Source organism: Salvelinus alpinus, chromosome 16, assembly GCF_045679555.1.
Source record: "Salvelinus alpinus chromosome 16, SLU_Salpinus.1, whole genome shotgun sequence".
NCBI lineage: Eukaryota > Metazoa > Chordata > Actinopteri > Salmoniformes > Salmonidae > Salvelinus > Salvelinus alpinus.
The window spans coordinates 27,774,127-27,794,291 of NC_092101.1; the positions used below are offsets into that span (position 1 = coordinate 27,774,127).

At 43.2% G+C, this 20,165-nt stretch overlaps 2 protein-coding genes across 7 annotated transcripts in view; one reads left to right on the forward strand and one right to left on the reverse strand.

The window, feature by feature from the left end:
* Positions 1–145: 145 nt before the first annotated feature.
* LOC139541269 (biogenesis of lysosome-related organelles complex 1 subunit 2-like) lies at positions 146–5,345 on the reverse strand. 3 transcript variants are annotated; one of them, XM_071345729.1, is made up of 6 exons: positions 5,234–5,345; positions 2,467–2,648; positions 1,818–1,934; positions 1,537–1,656; positions 1,312–1,416; positions 146–862 (listed from the first exon to the last, which is right to left on the reverse strand). In XM_071345729.1, the coding sequence occupies exons 1-6, from the start codon at positions 5,254–5,256 to the stop codon at positions 831–833; spliced, it is 579 nt and encodes a 192-aa protein (XP_071201830.1). In that variant the 5' UTR covers positions 5,257–5,345; the 3' UTR covers positions 146–830. The 3 variants fall into 3 exon arrangements, with proteins under 3 accessions (XP_071201830.1, XP_071201831.1, XP_071201832.1); XM_071345730.1 differs by lacking the exon at positions 5,234–5,345 and adding an exon at positions 4,203–4,225; XM_071345731.1 differs by lacking the exon at positions 1,818–1,934 and having other exon boundaries at positions 5,234–5,296.
* The window catches only part of LOC139541267 (ubiquitin carboxyl-terminal hydrolase 24-like), a 90,711-nt gene continuing 73,285 nt past the window's right edge, over positions 2,740–20,165 (forward strand). For 2 of the 4 annotated variants that reach the window (XM_071345722.1, XM_071345723.1), the window contains exons 1-15: positions 2,740–3,463; positions 12,685–12,853; positions 13,008–13,075; positions 13,284–13,427; positions 13,526–13,648; positions 13,728–13,763; positions 13,878–13,943; positions 14,238–14,303; positions 14,395–14,469; positions 14,694–14,852; positions 14,976–15,090; positions 15,969–16,180; positions 16,289–16,546; positions 16,667–16,765; positions 19,089–19,196. In XM_071345722.1, the coding sequence (XP_071201823.1) occupies positions 3,191–3,463; positions 12,685–12,853; positions 13,008–13,075; positions 13,284–13,427; positions 13,526–13,648; positions 13,728–13,763; positions 13,878–13,943; positions 14,238–14,303; positions 14,395–14,469; positions 14,694–14,852; positions 14,976–15,090; positions 15,969–16,180; positions 16,289–16,546; positions 16,667–16,765; positions 19,089–19,196 (1,971 nt within the window). In that variant the 5' untranslated portion in view covers positions 2,740–3,190. The remainder of the gene's footprint in view (positions 3,464–12,684; positions 12,854–13,007; positions 13,076–13,283; positions 13,428–13,525; positions 13,649–13,727; positions 13,764–13,877; positions 13,944–14,237; positions 14,304–14,394; positions 14,470–14,693; positions 14,853–14,975; positions 15,091–15,968; positions 16,181–16,288; positions 16,547–16,666; positions 16,766–19,088; positions 19,197–20,165) is intronic. The other 2 variants (XM_071345724.1, XM_071345725.1) reach the window with 1 other exon arrangement.

Genomic DNA, 20,165 nt, shown 5'->3' on the forward strand with positions numbered 1-20,165 from the left:
GGTATCTGTGTGTTGATTAGATTCCGGGGCATGTTTCTGTGTAAATGTCATGTGACTCAATAATGTTTTCTGGGAGATCACCACACTGTCTCCGATTAATAAAATGTACCCCAAATCTTACAAACACACACACAGGATTGCAGTATGAACATGGAGTACCGCTGCCATCTACTGGTGAAATGACATCAGTTTCTTTGATAAATGTATTTTCAGTTCAAAGTTAATGTTTTTAGATGATACATTTTACACATGCTACAATCACATGTATGACAATGATTTTAAGAAACAGTAGTATTCACACAAATCAACAAAATATAAAGGTAATTTTGTCATGTTAATTCAGTAATGCCAGCAGCACAGGAAAACATTTAAAGAAGCTAAAGTCCTTCAAAGTGAATTTGGTTGTCATCTGTGTAACTAACTTCTAGGTTAGGAGGGTGGTGAATCTACAGTAGTGTGCACCCGGCAGGGGACAATTCAGGATAAACTCAGTAAATCCAGGAAGTGAATAGCAATTTTGACAGGACTGACAGTGACCTGGAATGTTAACAGGAATATGGACACAAACTACTCAAAGCACCATCTACACCTGGTATTAAGATGCAACTTAAATGATCCGACCAAAATGATAATGCTAGGTGTAACATCTGGGATATTCCTCCGACCAACCCCAGGCTGCCCCATTCCTCTCTATATCAGGCTGATGTTGTAGAGGTGGGTCTGCTTCCTCAGATCATATATGTTAGGTTTGGTCTACAGCTTGGGTGAAGGAGGACCAGTAACCCTCAGGCCTACAACAATCCCTCTTCCTCCTTCCATAATCCTCCTCTTCATCGCTTCTCCAGTTTTTTGAACTTGGCCTCTGCAGAGAGACAGAAAAAGAGACGAACTCACTCACCTTCCTACAGTTAGTCACACACAGGAGAAGTGTATTTTTAGCTGTTGATTTAGGACAGTGTGCTAGCGCTCTCTGCTGTTGGAGCTCAGGGTGGAGAGGTAAACTCAAATAGCAGAGGGCACTCTCAGGCTGTCCTAAATCAAATCCCTAACATTAATGTTGAGCTGAACACTGGATCATGGCTATTATTAGTACATCTGCAAGAGAGACTAATAACAGATGCTAATAAAGATGTCCTAGAAACTCAGAATGAAAATACAGATATTTATTTCTATTGACCACTTCAGTCAGTCTGGTGAGGGTTACACACTGGAACTCAGTAGGCTCTTCTCCCCTTACAGCCCTGGTATAAATATAGACCTGCAATATGACGATATGGTCTGTCTCTCCACAGGCATGTGTGTGTGTGTTACCCAGCTTCTTGGAGTAGGTGTCCAGTTTGTAAGCAGCCTGCTCCAGAGAAGACACTTGTTCCTCTATTTGATTTATCTGGTCTAAGTAGGGCTGCAGGCTGGCGTCTGCAACACACACAATACCATTTTTTTTTTATAAGTCAGATAAATTAAGGCTATATTTTGTTTTCTGAAAGACCTACGAGAATTTCGTCCCCTTCACGTCTGAAGGACTAATAAACATACATTTATGGTTGAGGTCCTGCAGGTTCCTGCTGATGTTGATGCTGATGTCTTTCATCTCCATGTACTTCAGACTTGTCAGCTTGTTCATGTTCTCCAGCAGATGGTAGTCCTCACAGGTGCCTGGGAAGAGGAAAACGGGGGAGCATGAGAATGATATTTTCTCCACAACAGGAGATTCTTATGACAGTTGTTATCCTGAAGACAAGACAGTATATAGTATGTGACTATATAGGCCTGTATAGACAACATAAATGGAGAGACAGACAGACAGATATTCAGACCAGTAAGTTCTCCTTGTAGGAAGACAGCCATCTTATCGAACATGTCTGTACAGAGTTCATTGATGTCTGGCTCTGCTGGCTCTACGGCCTCCTCTGCAGTCTCCACCCCACCATCACCTACACACAGACGTATAGTAGTTACACCATTTTAATTTCTGAGAAACATCCCACCTCCTGATGATGTTGCTGGCCACTCCCTCAGATTTGAACTAACAGTTCTCTAAGTTCTCCAAGGAGGAAGGATGAATTTGCCACTCCCTTATTAGGGCTACTGCATTCTAATGTGTTGGTATTAACACCAAACTCGTCTCAGCAGATAGATAAATGGTCACAGAGCAATCAAATAGTTAGATAGCTAAGTTGCTATTCTTCTTCCTTTCAATAACTAAAACAGCGCATCAACTTGCAGTTAGAACTTGTCTTTTCGTCCATTTGAGGGCAAATTTGCTCTTGAAACCAAAACAGCCAACTCAATCTTTAAACGTGAATCAATTAAATTGTAGTACGCTTCTAGAAACATAAATCCCTCTTTCATATCACATCAAAAAGAAATAAATGCAAAACACAATTCAGACCGAGCGTATGTGCTCTTAACGAAGACCCATAAGTACAATTACTTATGTGTAATGGAACTGAGTCATGAACTCACTGCTGTTGATAGGCTTCTTGGGCGCCGCAGTCACAACCTCCAGGCCCTCAGAGGCAGTCTCGCCAGGCTCTCCCCGGGGTTCTAAGCTCCCTCCCAGGCTGAGGACGGTGGGATGGGCCAAGGAAACTCTTGAGATGCAGTCCATCTCAGCAGCCTCCTCTCCCGTGGCCGCCATTTTGCATCTACTCCAGTCACATGATACAAAGCTTCACGTGACATTGATTATTTTCCTCCCCCTACAATTCCAAATTCGAGCCACACCCTTTTCCTTGACAGGTGCTTTACCATCACACAAACAATAATACCACGATTAATGTAGCTATAGTGTTCTTATTCATATTGATTGATAGTTTTATATTCTATTGTTTTCAGATTGTTCGAGTGTAACGTTAGTGAGCTCGAGCTTTCCATGCTGTTTTGCCTGTATTCATTTTGCATTATGAACACTTCGAATCAGTGTGAATCATGTCAGTTTGACAAGTGTTTGCAGAGTTAGTCAACCTAACGATATATGTTTTGGGCTAAAAAGGGGGAAAGAGGGCTCCTCTGTCCTCTGGTCGTGTAATGGGTGGGTCAGGGTAGTGACGCTCTACACAGGAAGCGTCCAGTGAACCATCGTGACAGCCTGCTGTGTGTGACTGTAAACATGGCGCCGTGCACGGTTACAGGGCTGTGCTGTTATACACCCCGTTTCTAGCTAGCCTGAGACGCACACAACCTAACCATGGAGACAGAAGAGGAGCAACACACGACGACCCTCCTCTGCATGGGTTTCCCAGATCCTGTGGCTATACGCAAGGCGCTACGCCTGGCGAAAAACGACATCAACGAGGCTGTGGCGCTCCTGACCAACGAAAGCCCCGGGCTTGGGTATGGATATGAGCCGATGGAGAGTGGCCCTGCCCCGGGCCCATGCGGAGAAGGGGAGACCACCGGGCGGACTGGGACTGGAGGGTTCGACCCACCTCCCGCTTACCACGATGTGGTGGAGAGCGAGGTAAGGCTGAAGGATGGTAGCTCGCTGGCTTCGTTAGTTAGCGAGAACACCAAGCTAGTTAGCATCAAAGCTACTAGCCAGCGATGCCGGCTAAATAGGGAGAAAGCGCTCGCTCATAGCATTCCATAGCGCGCTATACTCATGCCTTGCTGTCAAAATAGGGAGGGAAAACCCGCGGCATGCGCGACGTAATTTCTCAATCTCGGGCTACAAAATTCGACAGACCTGGGCTAGTTGAGTTGCAAATTCAGTACTTTCATGATCAATATTGAAAATGGGTGCACTAGCCAACATCAGAAACGTAGATTTGCCTAGCTTGTTGGTTACTGTATGTAGCTAGCTATCCCAACACTTGGGGGAGGGGATATGGTCGTTGCGCGAATCTACATGGGCAAACCAGCGGGTTAGTTTACTTTAAACAACTAGTTCGTGTTTTGCAATAGTTGCCGATAAAGGTCTGCAGAGAGTGAATGTGGTGATCTCCGCACGTCTGCATACAGCTAAGCAGAATGTAATGGAGCTACGCTAGCTGGCTAACGTTATATAGCTGTACTAGTGGAGTGAGACGGTGCGATTTCGCAACCGCCTGTGGCTAACCTGATATGGCCATTTTGTGCTAAACATTTTATAATCAAAGCTCTTTAAATTGTTTGTAGTTCACTGACAACTTGATGTCTCACGTACCCATCAGAACCACAAGTTTAAATGCCCTAACATCAACAGAAGATACCGACCCTACCTTTACGCTTGTTTACAAGAGCTGCACTGGTGTTGGAACACAGTCATGGTTACATTAAAGTGGAACTGACAGCGTTTTAGCAACATTAAATCTCATAACAAATATGTTAATATAACCCCCCCAGGAAGAATGACCCTTTTTTAAATGTTTTTTTTACATTTTCTGACAAGCGAGAACTTGAAAATGACCATATCTAAGTGTTCATAAAATCATAGAATGTTTGGGAATCAAATATAGTAAGACATTTGTGAAAATTCTATAGCAATATAGAATGGGAAAGCGGCTGTGCGTTTGGACAATAAATAAATAAAACCTAATAAAAACATCTGTCTTGTCCAGGACCAGAGTTTACGCAGACCGGTGCATCATAGCCAATCAGAGCTACAGTAGGCCCATATGAAAATAAACCATTTGCCACACAGGCCTGCCATCATTCACTTTGAACTGGACTGTCTTTACAGGCAGTTACAACAGCACGATTATAGATCATTAGAATGCATTTGCCAAAAGCCATACACCTGAATGAATTTCTGCAAATATGTAAATAACACAGGAGTCCTCTTGGGAACTTCACAGTCCTATTGATCAAACCATGAAAAGGTAGGATCTCTCCCTCAGTTGCCTATGCACATAAACAACAACAAGATCAAAACTAATGCTAGCTAGAGCGAGATGAGGTAAAATCTAATGAGGGAACATTGGATAAACCCTCAAACTTTTTCAGCTAGTTGGCCGTCAAAATTCCACTGATAAACGATGGGGAATAGTAGCCTGCTCGTTCTTCTGCAGCTTGCCTACCAATGCATGCTTGTCCCAACCCACTTTTTGACAACTGAATGGGAACTTGCCTTCCCACCCATTTGATCGATGACAAATACATTTGATATGGTAACTGTGGATAACAGTCGTTCAAGTTCAGCATAACTAGCTAGCAAAGTGATTCACATTTCTTGCTAGCTAACCAAATGACACCTGCAGCTCTAGCTATAGCCACCGAAAACGATATGAGGGGGAAAAAGTCGGTCACTCACCCACTCCTCCAATGACATGACATCCTCCCAGAAGCTAACTAGCTACCGTTAGGCTCTGTGTTTTTCGCTTGCTAAATAAATAGCTAGCTACATAAATAAATACGGTAGCCCAGTGGTGTGAGACTCAATCAGCACACGGGCCATATTTTACAAAAAAACATAGAACTGCAACCCAAACTGGTCTTTGTTTTATTAGAAAAAAATGTGTAGCATTTTAACATATTAATACAAAAGAAGAGAGAAATCATATTTGTCCAGCCTTTTCTGCTTTGCTTGCAGATGTGCATAATCAAAAAGTATTTCATAACTCCAAATAGCATATGTACCTATAGGTTGTTGTAACATTTAAACTTAGTGTCAATATGTAACGACCCAACCAAATTCACATAGAAATGTGAGTTATAGATCTATCATTCTACTTGAAAGCAAGTCTAAAAGGCGGTAGATCTGTTCTATTTTTGGTTATGGAAAATATATTTAGATGGTTCAATGATTCTCTACACTATACTAGCTTAGTATAGTGCTACGGGCTATAAACGGGACACACTAAAGCAGCGCAATTGAAGTTGGATTCACTGATGCGAGCGCATTAGGCTGTAATTTTAGACAGTAGATGAGTCAACTGTTGACTCATTTATACTCGCTTGTTTGTCATATTCGGCCCGCGATCCGTGTTTTTGACACATGCGCTAGCCTATTAGCCACTTTATGAATGACTTGTGATTATTGCCCTTGCTAGTTTGATTGTATTGACATTCCCAGCCTTAGTTACATCGTCCGTTTTTGTTCAAAATATTGATTCATTGAAACAGTGCATCTCGAATGGGTGGAGGCAGCAAACGATGTACCAGGCCTAGCTGTGATTTACAACCTGATAGCAATATTTTTTGGACTACCAAGAAATGTATTGGTGAATTATATTAACAACAATGCCTTACTGTACATCATGGAAGTTTGAGTAAAATCAAAACTATTTTGTAAACCTATTATAAAGTTTGTTTTGAAGCATAAACTGGGAATATGATATTTTTGACTGATGTTATGATTGTCTGATTGTTTCATATCTGCAAAGTATTTAAAACGTTGTCATTTCTGCTTTAAATGCATGGTTTATCCCATGTCTGCAGTGGCCATACAATGGCCATGTACTATCTCCACCCGGCACAGCCTGAAGAGGACTGGCCACCCCTGAGAGCCTGATTCCTCTAGGTTTCTTCCTAGGTTCCTGCCTTTCTATGGAGTTTTTCCTAGCCACCGTGCTTCTACATCTGCATAGCTTGCTGTTTGGGGTTTTAGGCTGGGTTTCTGTACAGCATTTTATGACATCTGCTGATGTAAAAAGGGCTTTATAAATAAATTTTATTGGTACAGCATTTATTTTGATAGGTCCTCCACAGAAGTCAGAGCATTCATACTTCATGCGCTACGGGGAGCTGTTATACACGTCCAATAAATTGGTCTGCACTGCACCACTCGTAGTGATTCAGGGCTAATCTCTACAACCATCCAGCTAATTACAAGTCACTGGCTAGACGAAAAGACAAGACCTTACCTCTTCTAAGATGTTGGAGTCCCTTTCCCAGTGCTTAACATAGGAGCTCAGCCAAGATAGCATGAAGTAAAAAGACAGCACTGTTTTCCCACCTGCTTCTCCATCCCAAATCTCCCCATTGCCCCCCCCCCCAGCAAAATTAGCCTACATTTATGCTATTATTTATGTTATTTCACACTGTCGAGGTAAAAATCAGAATATAATGCTTGTATGGATGTCGAATTTGACAAATATCCACTTTGTTCGATCAGATTTGATAAATGTTCTATCCCCACGGTCTACATTCCATTGACCTCTTTACCACAACTATTCCCATTACCTCCCGATCTCTTTCCAGGAGTTCACTCATTTTCATGTCTTTGAAATCCCTACATGAGGTATCATAAAGATGTTTTTTTATTTGTGAACTTATGATATCCTGTTGTCAAAGTTCTCCATGTTTGTTGTCAAGGAAGTGAGTTTGTGTTATATAGGATATACCGCCCCCACCTACCGTCAACCAATCATGTCAATGCGGAGCTATATGGAACCCCCCGCATTGTTACAAAATTTGGGAGGCGCACGGCATCACCGTACAGAGCTCATTTTGGCCTTCGCAAGCCTCTGGAGGCTCCGCAATTGCGTCACACCCTCCGTATGGAGCCTGCGGACTGCATTGCAGGATCAAACATAAATTGGCCTTTAGACATGGTGGAGCTGGCGCAAGATATGGGTTGGAAACTTACCTCAATGCAGGGATGGGATTAACCCAATATTGGACTAAAGGAGCCTAATGTTACTCCTTAGCCCATGTTCTGTTTAAAGGGGAAATTTCTCTGGAAGCCAAAACAGACAAATACTCCATCTAAACGTGAATAGATTCTCAATTACGGTTCTAGAGACATAAATCCCTCTACTTTCATATCACATCAAAATTATTTCACAAATACACACTTACTGTGCACTGTTTTAACCGGTTTTAACACAGTTGCAGCCAACAGTATATTTCAGTGACAACAGGTTTGTGGCTTCCTTTTTGTTTCAGAGATGCAGACACAGTGCCTTCAGAAAGTATTCATACTCTTGACTTATTCCACATTTTCTTGTGTTACAGCCTGAATTCAAAATGTATTAATATTTTTTTTTTCTCACCCATCTACACACTACCCCATAATGACAAAGTGATAGCATGTTTTTAGAAATGTTTGCTAATTTATTGAAAATGAAATAAAGAAATATCTCATTTACGTAAGTATTCACAACCCTGAGTCAATACATGTTAGAATCACCTTTGGCAGCGACTACAGATGTCAGTCTTTCTGGGCAAGTCTCTAAGACCTTTGCACACCTGGATTGTACAACATTTTTCAAGCTCTGTCAAGTTGGTTGTTGATCATTGCTAGACAGCCATTTTAAAATCTTGCCATAGATTTTCAATTCGATTTAAGTCAAAACTGTAACTAGGCGACTATCCAATGTCATCTTGGTAAACAACTCCAGTGTATATTTGGCCTTGTGTTTTAGGTTATTGTCCTGCTGAAAGGTGAATTTCAGTTTCTGTTGGAAAGCAGACTCAATCAGGTTTTCCTCTAGGATTTTGACTGTGCTTAGACCTAGCCCGTTTCCATTTATTCTTAAAATATACTCTCTCGTCCTTGCCGATGAAAAGCATACCCATAACATGATGCATCCACCACCATGCTTGAAACTATGAAGAGTGGTACTCAGTGACGTGTTCTGTTGGATTTGCCCCAAACATAACACTTGTATTCAGGACAAAAAGTTAATTTCAATGCCACATTTTCTATAGTTTTACTTTAGTGCCTTATTGCAAACAGAATTCGTAGGCCGTCATTGTAAATAAGAATTTGTTCTTAACTGACTTGCCTCGTTAAATAAAATATTTGTATTCTGTACAGGCTTCCCTTCTTTTGACTCTGTCATTTAGGTTACTATTGTGGAGTAACTACAATGTTGTTGATCCATCCTCAGTTTTCTCATATTAGTCATTAAACTAACTGTTTTAAAGTCACCATTGGCCTTGTGGTGAAATCCCTGAGCGGTTTCTTTCCTCTCCGGCAACTGAGCTAGGAAAGACGTCTTTGTAGTGATTGGGTGTATTGATACATCATCCAAAGTGTAATTAGTAACTTCACCATGCTCAATTCAATGTCTACTTTTTAAAATGTTTACCCACATACCAATACGTGTTCTTTTTTGCGAAGCGTTAGAAAACCTCCCTGATCTTTGTGGTTGAATCTGTGTTTGAAATTCACTGCTCGACTGAGGGACCTTACAAATAATTGTACAGTATGTGTGGGGTACAGAGATTAGGTAGTCATTCAATGATAATGTTAAACACTATTATTGCACGCACAGTGAGTCCATGCAACTTATTATGTGACTTGTTAAGCAATTGTTTTTCATCTGAACTTATTTAGGTGTGTTATAAATCCACTTTGACATTATGGGGTATTGTGTGTAGGCCAGTGAAGGCTGTAACACAACAAAATGTGGAAAAAGTCAAGGGGTGTGAACACTTTCTGAAGGCACTGTAGCTAATTGGCACAGGTAGTCCACTCTGTCTTCTGTCTGTTTTCCGTAAATAAGTGCTGTAACATGGAAATATGGCCGTGTGGAAATACTAACCCTATAAAAGTGTGTAGCGATTTAACCTTTTTCGTTTTTAGAAAATTATTTCTCAGTGATATGAAAGGTAAAGTCCTTATGCTTCCAAAACCGTACCGCAAGTGATGCTTGGCAATGTTCAGACCGAGCGTCGGGGCTCTTAACAAAACTCCCCGTACAGAAGACGCCTTCGTCCATTGACTCATATGTGTAATGTAATGGATCTGAGAGTCATGATCAAGGGCTAGGATGGGACATGCCACTGTACTCCAAATTGTACCTTTATCCACACTGCTCCATCAAGAAGATTGAAATACTGCTGGATTTCCTGGAAAATTGACCATTTCGTCCTCATTCTAGCTAGCACTGGCTACTGCAGTCATTTTGGAATTCGATTCTCACGATTCTATATGTATTGTGATTTGATACTATGATTTTATTGCAATTCGATGTTCCAAACATATTGCTCCTGCAGAGGGACAAGAGAGAGCACTGATTGAAATTAGTTTTGAGCAGTCATGGAAATGTGCTCTAAACAAATTGTCTCCCTATTTAAAAAGAAGTTGGAGAACAAGCTATGAAAGAAAAATACTGGAATTTTGGTGCAGGTACAACAAACTAGTGAAAAAATTATATTGCAATATTGTCAAAACAATAAAATATATAACGAAAAATAATATCCCGATATGCAACTGTATCAACTTTCCCTCCATCATTAGTGGCATATCCCATCGCCGGCTCCACGGTGTCTTAATGTAACCATAATTCCGTTCCGAGCCCAGTGCAGCTCAGTGTAAACAAGCAGAAACCGTAGGGTCGGTATCTTCTGGAAAAGCACCAGCATAGCTGCAGTCTTAGCCAGCTAGCATCAAGTGTTTCCAGCTAGCTATTTTCTGAACATTAACGTTACAATGCCTGCAAAGACAACTAGCTATCTATGTAAGCGCTGTTCAATAAGCAGCTATCTAGTTAAAATACATGCTGATTCGATACATCAGCATGCATTTATGAATCTCAATGGATCACTAGAGTTTTGCATCTAGTGCATTGATTCAGTATCTAATACAATCTCACTGTTTCATCAATTATGACTTCACATTTGATTGGTTGTTTGACATAATTGTCGTGTGATGACCGCAGCTGGAGGACAGCTGTCAATCATGTACAGAATAGAGGGAGGGGGTGCTGCTTCAACAGCAAGTCAACAGTTGTCTGTTTTCACTCAGTAAATGCCGTGCATAGAGAATGCACACCTGGAGATGCAGTTTTGCAAATAATTTTATTTCCAAACTGGACTGGTGAACGGTATTGGCTCTCACTATTCCAGTTCTCTCAGATAAGTGCTAATGAAGGCGTTAATGGCTCAGTAGACTATTGAAAGGAAGGAGAGGAGAGGAAGCCACTGTAGTACAGATGAATCTAGGGGAGGATTGTTGAAGGACGGAGAGGTGGAGAGGTGGAGAGGAAGGCACTGTAGTACAGATGAATCTAGGGGAGGATTGTTGAAGGACGGAGCGGTGGAGAGGAAGCCACTGTAGTACAGATGAATCTAGGGGAGGATTGTTGAAGGACGGAGCGGTGGAGAGGAAGCCACTGTAGTACAGATGAATCTAGGGGAGGATTGTTGAAGGACGGAGCGGTGGAGAGGTGGAGAGGAAGGCACTGTAGTACAGATGAATCTAGGGGAGGATTGTTGAAGGACGGAGCGGTGGAGAGGAAGCCACTGTAGTACAGATGAATCTAGGGGAGGATTGTTGAAGGACGGAGCGGTGGAGAGGAAGCCACTGTATTACAGATGAATCTAGGGGAGGATTGTTGAAGGACGGAGCGATGGAGAGGTGGAGAGGAAGCCACTGTAGTACAGATGAATCTAGGGGAGGATTGTTGAAGGACGGAGCGGTGGAGAGGTGGAGAGGAAGCCACTGTAGTACAGATGAATCTAGGGGAGGATTGTTGAAGGACGGAGAGGTGGAGAGGAACCCTAATGTGTAGCGGCCACCAGGTGTGTATCTCTCTAGGGTTCGGGTGGGTACGTCTCTGTTCGCTACACACAGTAGATCATGTCAGATGTCTTCATCGCTATGGGAAATGGTGTGTAGGGTGATGTTGCTCTCCAGGGTGTGTCTGGTGTTGTTGATTTAGTGGGATGTTGAGATGCTGAAGACAAGCGGTCCCTAAGAAGAAACATGACACCGGGGTTGCATTCAGTAGGGCACAGCGTTGCGAAATGTTCTGAAATGGTTTTAAATGTACCCCATTTTCCAGTAACAGTGCACTGTGACATCAAAGCAGCCTTGTTTTGTTTTTAAATTAAACGTGTCCATCCAGGTTAGAAAAATATTTCACATTCAGACCATTGTACCAGACATCCTCCCTCCCTCTATCCCATTCTTTCTCCTCCATCCTCTCCCTCTCCAGCTTATGTGTGTCTGCTGTTTGTGCCTTAGGATGCATGTCACAGGTCTGTGGCCCTGCGTTCCCATCCTAATTATAGCACTACACACACACAGCCCTGCAGTCTCATATGCCAGACATACTAGGGGCTCAGTTACTTAGCTGCCCTGTGCAACACACACACACACATAAAAACACACACACCGGAAAGACACAGACACCACACCCTGTCCCCCTGAGAGAAGCCCAAAGCTCCAATCCTCCCCTTCTCCTCATGCAGGAAAACAACACTAGTCCTGTTATTATTACTGTGTTTAATAGGCCTAATGCTGACAGGAAACAGTGCTAACTGTCTATTGTATTAGCAGCAGCTAGTTACTACCAGGGGCTGTTTTTCTATCTATTAACCCAGATTAGTTTATTTCGAGACGTAAACATCTTTCTATGGAGATTCTCCTATAAACATGCTTAGTGATCCTGGAGTTGACTCAGTCTGGGAAACTGGCCACTTGTTAATCCACAGTTATTCTGTAAGCGGTAGGTCAACAGTTGTCCAAACTGTCTTAACCTCAGATATAGGTATCTGATTGGACTGTGCTGTTCGGAGGTTTCTGATTGGTAGGTGCTTCCCAACCGTGGAATGTTTGGCTGTTGACCTTTGCGTCTTAGAGAAAGGCTTATCTCCATGACTCCCTCCATCCAGACTTTAACGCTCCACATCTTTCTATGAAGGAGGAGCGCTGAAACCTGACGCTTCTCTCTCTCTCCTCCTTCCATCCATCATATATTGGTATGCATTACTGAATGGGCAGAACACACACACACACACACACCATCCTGTTGACAATGTCATAAAGCATCATAAGTACAGTAGAACTATAAAGTGTTTGTGTTTCAGAGGAATAATGATGAGAATGGGAACTGTTCTGGGAGCAGTATGGAGTTCCCCACCACTAACCTGTATGAACTGGAGAGCAGAGTGTTCACTGACCACTGGTCCATCCCCTACAAAAGAGAGGAGTCACTGGGCAAATGTCTGGTCGCAGCCACCTGCCTAGCCAAACACGGTAAGAGAGAGTGAGTGTGTGGGTTTTGTGTCATGTTGTCCCTGTTGAATGCTTTTCACACATTATTCTTTTGCACCCAGTTGTCAAACAATAACTACAGTCTCTCTCGCTTTCTCCTCCGCTCACTTTCTGTCTCTCACACGCTCTCTCTCAGGTCTGGCAGATGCAGATGAGAACTGTAAGCGGTTTATGGACCGGTGTATGCACGAGGCCTTTAAGAAGGTGAGTCGTGTGTGTGTGTGTGTGTGTGTGCATGCATGAACCTTTAAGAAGACGAGGTGTGTGTGTGTATAAACATAACACTTATGAGTGAGCGCTGTATAACCTGTTTATAACACCAGTTTCAAGAAAGGAATCATTTTTTTAACAGGACTGTTTGGTGTAATTTTGCCACTTTCACTGACTCCTGCCCTCGCTCTCCCCCTTGTAGCTCCTGACCAGTAGTGCGGTCCATAAGTGGGGGACAGAGATCCATGAGGGGATCTATAACATGTTGATGTTACTGGTGGAACTGGTGGCTGAGAGGGTCAAACAGGAACCCATACCTGTTGGGCTAATGGGAGTACTGGCTATGGTGGGTATACAAACACATGTTACATATAGTACACACATGCTACTCCATCACACCTCCCTTGCAAAGGATAACCTCTCTCTCGCTGTCTCTGTGTGTAGGCCTTTAACCCAGACAATGAGTACCACTTTAAGAACCGTATGAAGGCGTGTCAGAGGAACTGGAGCGAGGTGTTTGGAGAGGAAGCCATGTTCGCTGTTTCGCCTAGCAACAACTACCAGAAGGTGAGGTCACATGGTTGCTGCTCTAGGACAAAAAAATTACTGACTGATCACCTATGTATGTGTGCAATTGTTTCTACAGGAGCCTCATGGCTGGCTGGTAGACTTGGTCAATCTGGTAAGCCCCACCTACACACACACATATCGGTGATAGTTCAGTGTTGTTGCTGTATTTAGTGATGTGACTGTGTGTTTCTCTCACCATGTCCTTTTCTTCTTGCTCTCTCTATAGTTTGGAGAGATGGGAGGGTTCACTGCTATCCAGGCTAAACTCAATACAGAGGAGATAGAGATCGGGGTAAGGACACACACACGCACACACACACAGTCCTGAAGCCTCGCTCAGATAAATGCTCTGTTGTGTGGCTACTCTTAGGCCTCCTTGTGTGAATCGCTCCTTTTGAGGATCCTAACCGGAACCACACACACATTTGATCCCTCTCACAGCCCAGACGATCTGCACCATTAGCATGTTAATCTCTCTCTGGCACCGGAGAATGCAGCTGCCCAGCCCCCCACCCCCTCACCCGTGGGAGATGACCACTCTGGTTTTTGAGAGTATGTGTGTATGTAACTGTGTGTGTCTCTGCAGTGTGTGTCTGCTCTGGTCCAGCCTCTAGCTGTGTGTGCAGAATACCTCAACTCCAGCCTTGTGCAGGTAACACCTTTTCCTCCAACATGCGTCAAACGTTACATCCTCAACATTGTTGATTAGTTAATGAGGCTAATAATGACGTTTGTGTTTGTAGCCCATGTTGGATCCTGTTATCCATAAGATGATCACCTACGTTCAGAACCTTGAGGAGAAAGATCTCAAAGACAAGGTACCACAATACCCCCTGCTCTATATACCCACAATGCCCTGTTCTACATACCCTGGAAAGCTCCCGGAAACTTTTGAAATATAAGTGTCCAACGTCCAAAATCGTTCATTATGAGCTTCCATTTCTGAAGCAACTCTTTGTTTCCCAGACTGACTGTTCAGAGTTTCCTATGAATGCAGTGTAAGGTTATGGCTCATCATTTATATTCCCCTCACATCCTGTAGAGGCTGGTGAGCATCCCAGAGCTGCTGTCGGCCATCAAGCTGCTGTGTATGAGGTTCCAGACCGCCCTGGTAACTGTTGTGGACGACCTGCGCCTGGACACTCTGCTACGCATGTTGAAGACTCCTCACTTTTCCACCAAAATGAACTCCCTCAAAGAGGTGAGAGGTCAGGGGTTACAATGTCAAGAGTTAGAGGTCAAACCGCTCTCATTATTATTATGTTACTGTCCATGTGGACATTTTTTGTTATATAAACTGTATAAAATGTGTTTGTGTGTCTAGGTGACTAAGCTGATTGAGGAGAGTACTGTGTCTAAGACGGTGAAGAATGCCATTGACACAGACAGACTGCTGGACTGGCTGGTGGAAAACTCTGTCCTCTCAATAGCACTGGAGGGTAAAGACAGTTAATGTTAACAATGGAACAACATATTATTACTATTTATGTTATTCTATTATCTTGACTAGTGATTCCAGGTAACATAGACCAGTAATATAACTGTGGAGTGTGTATTCCAGGTAACATAGACCAGTAATATAACTGTGGAGTGTGTATTCCAGGTAACATAGACCAGTAATATAACTGTGGAGTCTGTATTCCAGGTAACATAGACCAGTAATATAACTGTGGAGTCTGTATTCCAGGTAACATAGACCAGTAATATAACTGTGGAGTGTGTATTCCAGGTAACATAGACCAGTAATATAACTGTGGAGTCTGTATTCCAGGTAACATAGACCAGTAATATAACTGTGGAGTGTGTATTCCAGGTAACATAGACCAGTAATATAACTGTGGAGTGTGTATTCCAGGTAACATAGACCAGTAATATAACTGTGGAGTCTGTATTCCAGGTAACATAGACCAGTAATATAACTGTGGAGTCTGTATTCCAGGTAACATAGACCAGTAATATAACTGTGGAGTCTGTATTCCAGGTAACATAGACCAGTAATATAACTGTGGAGTGTGTATTCCAGGTAACATAGACCAGTAATATAACTGTGGAGTCTGTATTCCAGGTAACATAGACCAGTAATATAACTGTGGAGTGTGTATTCCAGGTAACATAGACCAGTAATATAACTGTGGAGTCTGTATTCCAGGTAACATAGACCAGTAATATAACTGTGGAGTGTGTATTCCAGGTAACATAGACCAGTAATATAACTGTGGAGTGTGTATTCCAGGTAACATAGACCAGTAATATAACTGTGGAGTCTGTATTCCAGGTAACATAGACCAGTAATATAACTGTGGAGTCTGTATTCCAGGTAACATAGACCAGGCCCAGTATTGTGATCGAATAAAAGGCATCATTGAGTTGCTGGGCAGTAAACTGTCTCTGGACGAGCTCTCCAAGATCTGGATGATACAGGCAGGACAGTCGTCCACGGTGATTGAGAACATCCACACCATCATGGCTGCAGCTGCCGTCAAGTTCAACTTCGAGCAGCTCAGCCACCTGTTTGTCCTTATACAGAAGGTCTGTATGTGTGCTTAGGAACGTTTCTGTGGGACAATAAATTGTGTGTGTTTGTATGTGTTAGTAATGATTGGGTGTAACGTGTGTGTGTGTGTGTGTGTGTTCCAGAGCTGGGAGGTAGAGAGTGACCGTGTGAGGCAGAAGCTGCTCAGTCTGATCGGGAGGATTGGTAGAGAGGCCCGCTCTGAGGCCACCACAGGGAAGGTGCTGGAGGTGCTGTGGGAGCTAGCCCACCTGCCAACCCTGCCCACCTCCCTGGTACAGCAGGCGTCTGAGGAACACCTGGCCATCCTCACTGATGCATACGCTGTGAAGGAGACTGTCAAACGCTGCTACATCATCAAATGTATAGAGGACATAAAGAAGGTGAGAAACACACACTGTTTCTCTCAAGGTTGAAGCGCTATGTCACTCACAGCTTTCGAGTTCAAGTCTAATATCAATTGAACACACACACAACCTGAATAAGCCAGTTTATGTTTATAGACTCAGACTGAGGAGGAGGGTAAAACCAGCGACACTCAGACCTCATTTCTTACTGGCTCCTGGGGCAAGAAGAAAGCCAAAGAAAACTCATTGGCCAAAGTAAGAGAAGCCCCTCTCCTTAAAACTCTAATGACCAATCAGCATTCACCTACAATCTTCTGACTGCTCACACCAACCAATCCTGGAGGAGGGCTGGATGGGGGGGGTTGATTTGTAACTGAATGATTGCTGTATTGTTGATTTTAACGAGCTGTTCCAGTACTACAGTGGGTGTCTAATTCTCTGTGGGTTGGGCCGGTCTTCATTGAGGTTGTAAGGGGTATGTGTGTGAGTCAAGGTGTGAGGGGTGAGTTATTGGATAAGTGATGTGCGCGTGTATAGTAGGAATGTAACGACTCACCAATACACATCGGTCCCGGTTGAAATGTTTAAGATCTGAGTGCATCGGTCCATAGAACCTCAAACTGATCCAAATGTAGCTTGCATCAGTCAGAAAATCCATTCAAATATTATGATTTCCTGGTTCACTAAAATGTTTTGCTCAAATAACATTCTTTCTACCTTCCGAAAATATGTGGACACCTGCTCGTCGAACATCTCATTGCAAAATCATGGGCATTAATGTTCTTTCACATTCTCCACAGTCCTTGTTTTCCTTTACCCCTTAGTCACACACATACACACACACACACACACACACACACACACACACACACACAGTTAATTTTCTTGTTCTCAAGCTTGTCAGTTCCTCTGTCACATCATGCTTACCAGGCAGGGTGTACATGAACGCAGCATCACAGAACACAACAAACTGGACAACAACAGCCTGTGGGGGGGAGACAGAGAAAGACAATGTTCCTTTACTATTAGACACCTTGCTTTATCCTCCTCCTCTCCTTCCTTCATCTGCTCTATATTACAGCAGTCACAAAGGAGAGGAAGGAATGCCTTTGTTTTATTCATATTGGAATGTGTTTAGTGAAGCCTGCAGAGAAGTTCTGACCCGACAGCACATCTTGTAGATTCTAAAGTCAATACGTCATGAGTTCTAGCAGATAGTCTTTACGTTGGGGTAGCATTTGCATCAGAAAAAGGCTATTCAATGTTTGCCATTGATTGTTTCAAAGGTTATAGTATTATGTGTGTGAATGTGCAGTATGTTTGTGCACGTGTGGACATGTGCCATGTCTTTCAGTGTGCAGAGACTTGTATTTGTTTTGTGTGTGTGTTGGTAAACTCTGACTCAGTCCTTCCTCAGCTCTGAGGACATTGATTTCCCCTCTTAATCATCTCCAGCTTTGAGTTAATTCTCTCCCACAGAAAAACTATTCTGACATGCTGGAACATTCCTACACTACATGACCAAAAGTATGTGGACTGCTCGTCGAACATCTCATTCCAAAATCATGGGCATTAATATGGAGTTGGTCCCCCCTTTGCTGCTATAACAGCCTCCACTCTTCTGGGAGACTTTCCACTGATGTTGGAACATTGCTGCGGGGACTTGCTTCTATTCAGCCACAAGAGCGTTAGTGATGTCGGGCACTGATGTAGTGCGATTAGGCCTGACTCGCAGTCGGCGGTCCAATTCATCCCAAAGGTGTTCAATGGGGTTGAGGTCAGGGCTTTGTGCAAGCCCATCAAGTTCTTCAACACCGATCTCAACAACCCATTTCTGTATGGACCTCGCTTTGTGCACGGGGGAATTGTCATGCTTAAACAGGAAATGGCCTTCCACAAACTGTTGCCACAAAGTTGGAAACACAGAATTGTCTAGAATGTCATCTATGCTGTAGCTTTAAGATTTCCCATCACTGGAACTAAGGGGCCTAGCCCGAACCATGAAAAACAGCCCCAGACCATTATTCTTCCTCCACCAAACTTTACAATTGGGACTATGCATTGGGGCAGGTAGCATTCTCCAGCTCCAGTCCAATGGTGGCGAGCATTACACCACGCCAGCTGACGCTTGGGATTGCACATGGTGATCTTAGGCTTGTGTGCGGCTGCTTGACCATGGAAACCCATTTTCATGAAGCTCCCGACTAACAATTATTGTGCTGACGTTGCTTCCAGAGGCAGTTTGGAACTCGGTAGTGAGTGTTGCAACCGAGGACAGGTGATTTTTACTCGCTTCAGCATTCGGCGGTCCCGTTCTGTGAGCCACTTCGTGGCTGAGCCGTTGTTGCTCCTAAACATTTCTACTTCACAATAACAGCACATTGGCTATGTCATAGCAAATGTTTTAAGATAAATATTGATACATTGCAAACTCTAACAAATTAATTAGTGTGTGATGGTGATTTCTAAACAAAAGTGGGGGTGGCAAACATTGTGGGGTGGTAGATGCCTGGTGGGGGCGGGGGGGGGTGCTGAGGGTGCTACTCAACTAGTGTCTAACCTGTGTGGGTGCGTGTAGTCTTCTCAACAGGGAAGTCCCCAGGCGGTCTGGGTGGTTCCAGCTCTGCGGCAGCTCCATGAGATCACACGCTCCTTCATCAAACAGACCTACCAGAAACAGGACAAGGTACACACTCACACACACATTACCCCTCACCCCCTCTCTCGCTAGAGAGCCCTTGTCCAAGATGGCAGCAGTCGACAGCATTAAAAATACACGAATACAGCACATTAACGTAATGCATTTTAAACTAACACTAGAGCCGGACCGATATGAGATTTTTGTTTTTATGGAAATTTTCAGATATCTGATATAGCTGAAATAAAAAATAAAGTCTATATGGATTGTGCTTAAAGCAGCCCTACAAAGATACTCAAAGTTGATTTCTTACATTTGAGGAAAGAAAATGAATGTAAGCCCCACATAGAATTTAGGAGCACTGAGAAAGATTAGATTTTTTATTTATGGACAAATTGTGTATTACTCTAGTCTAGTAAAAATAGGATGAACTGCACGGATTCCAGCTAAAGATTTGACTTGGCTCTGAAGAATGTGCTGCCTCATACTAGCCAGCTGGAAAAGAACGACATAGGTCACATTTTCAATCTATTAGTATTTAGCTATGTTTTCTTCGATTGTAGGGCTTTAGCCACTAAATTCTGGTAGTTGTCACTTTAAGGAAAAACCTCAATTACAAAATTACCCGCTGGCACAGCGCTGCCTCTCGCACCAAGCGTTTCTTAGTGCTATCTGGAATCCGTGGGACGTCCCCTACAAATGGTTACGCTAAGGTTTGGGTTAGGGTCCCAAGGATTCTGGATAGCACTAACCCTCCGTGAACGGCGTCAAGTACTCTCTCACACAGCTAGTTAGCTAGCTAGCACACGTCATGGAAATGGGGGTGATGATTGGCGAAACGTGAATTTGGACCAGTCCCTATCAAGTGGCAATGAACCCATACATCAAAACGTAGCTACGAAGTTCTACTTTGTATCCTGTAAAGGTATTTTTTCTGTGTCTGAAAACATTTGAATGACAGTGGTTGAGGAATAACCTTTGCAATGAGCAAATATAACACCCCAGATTTCACTGGCT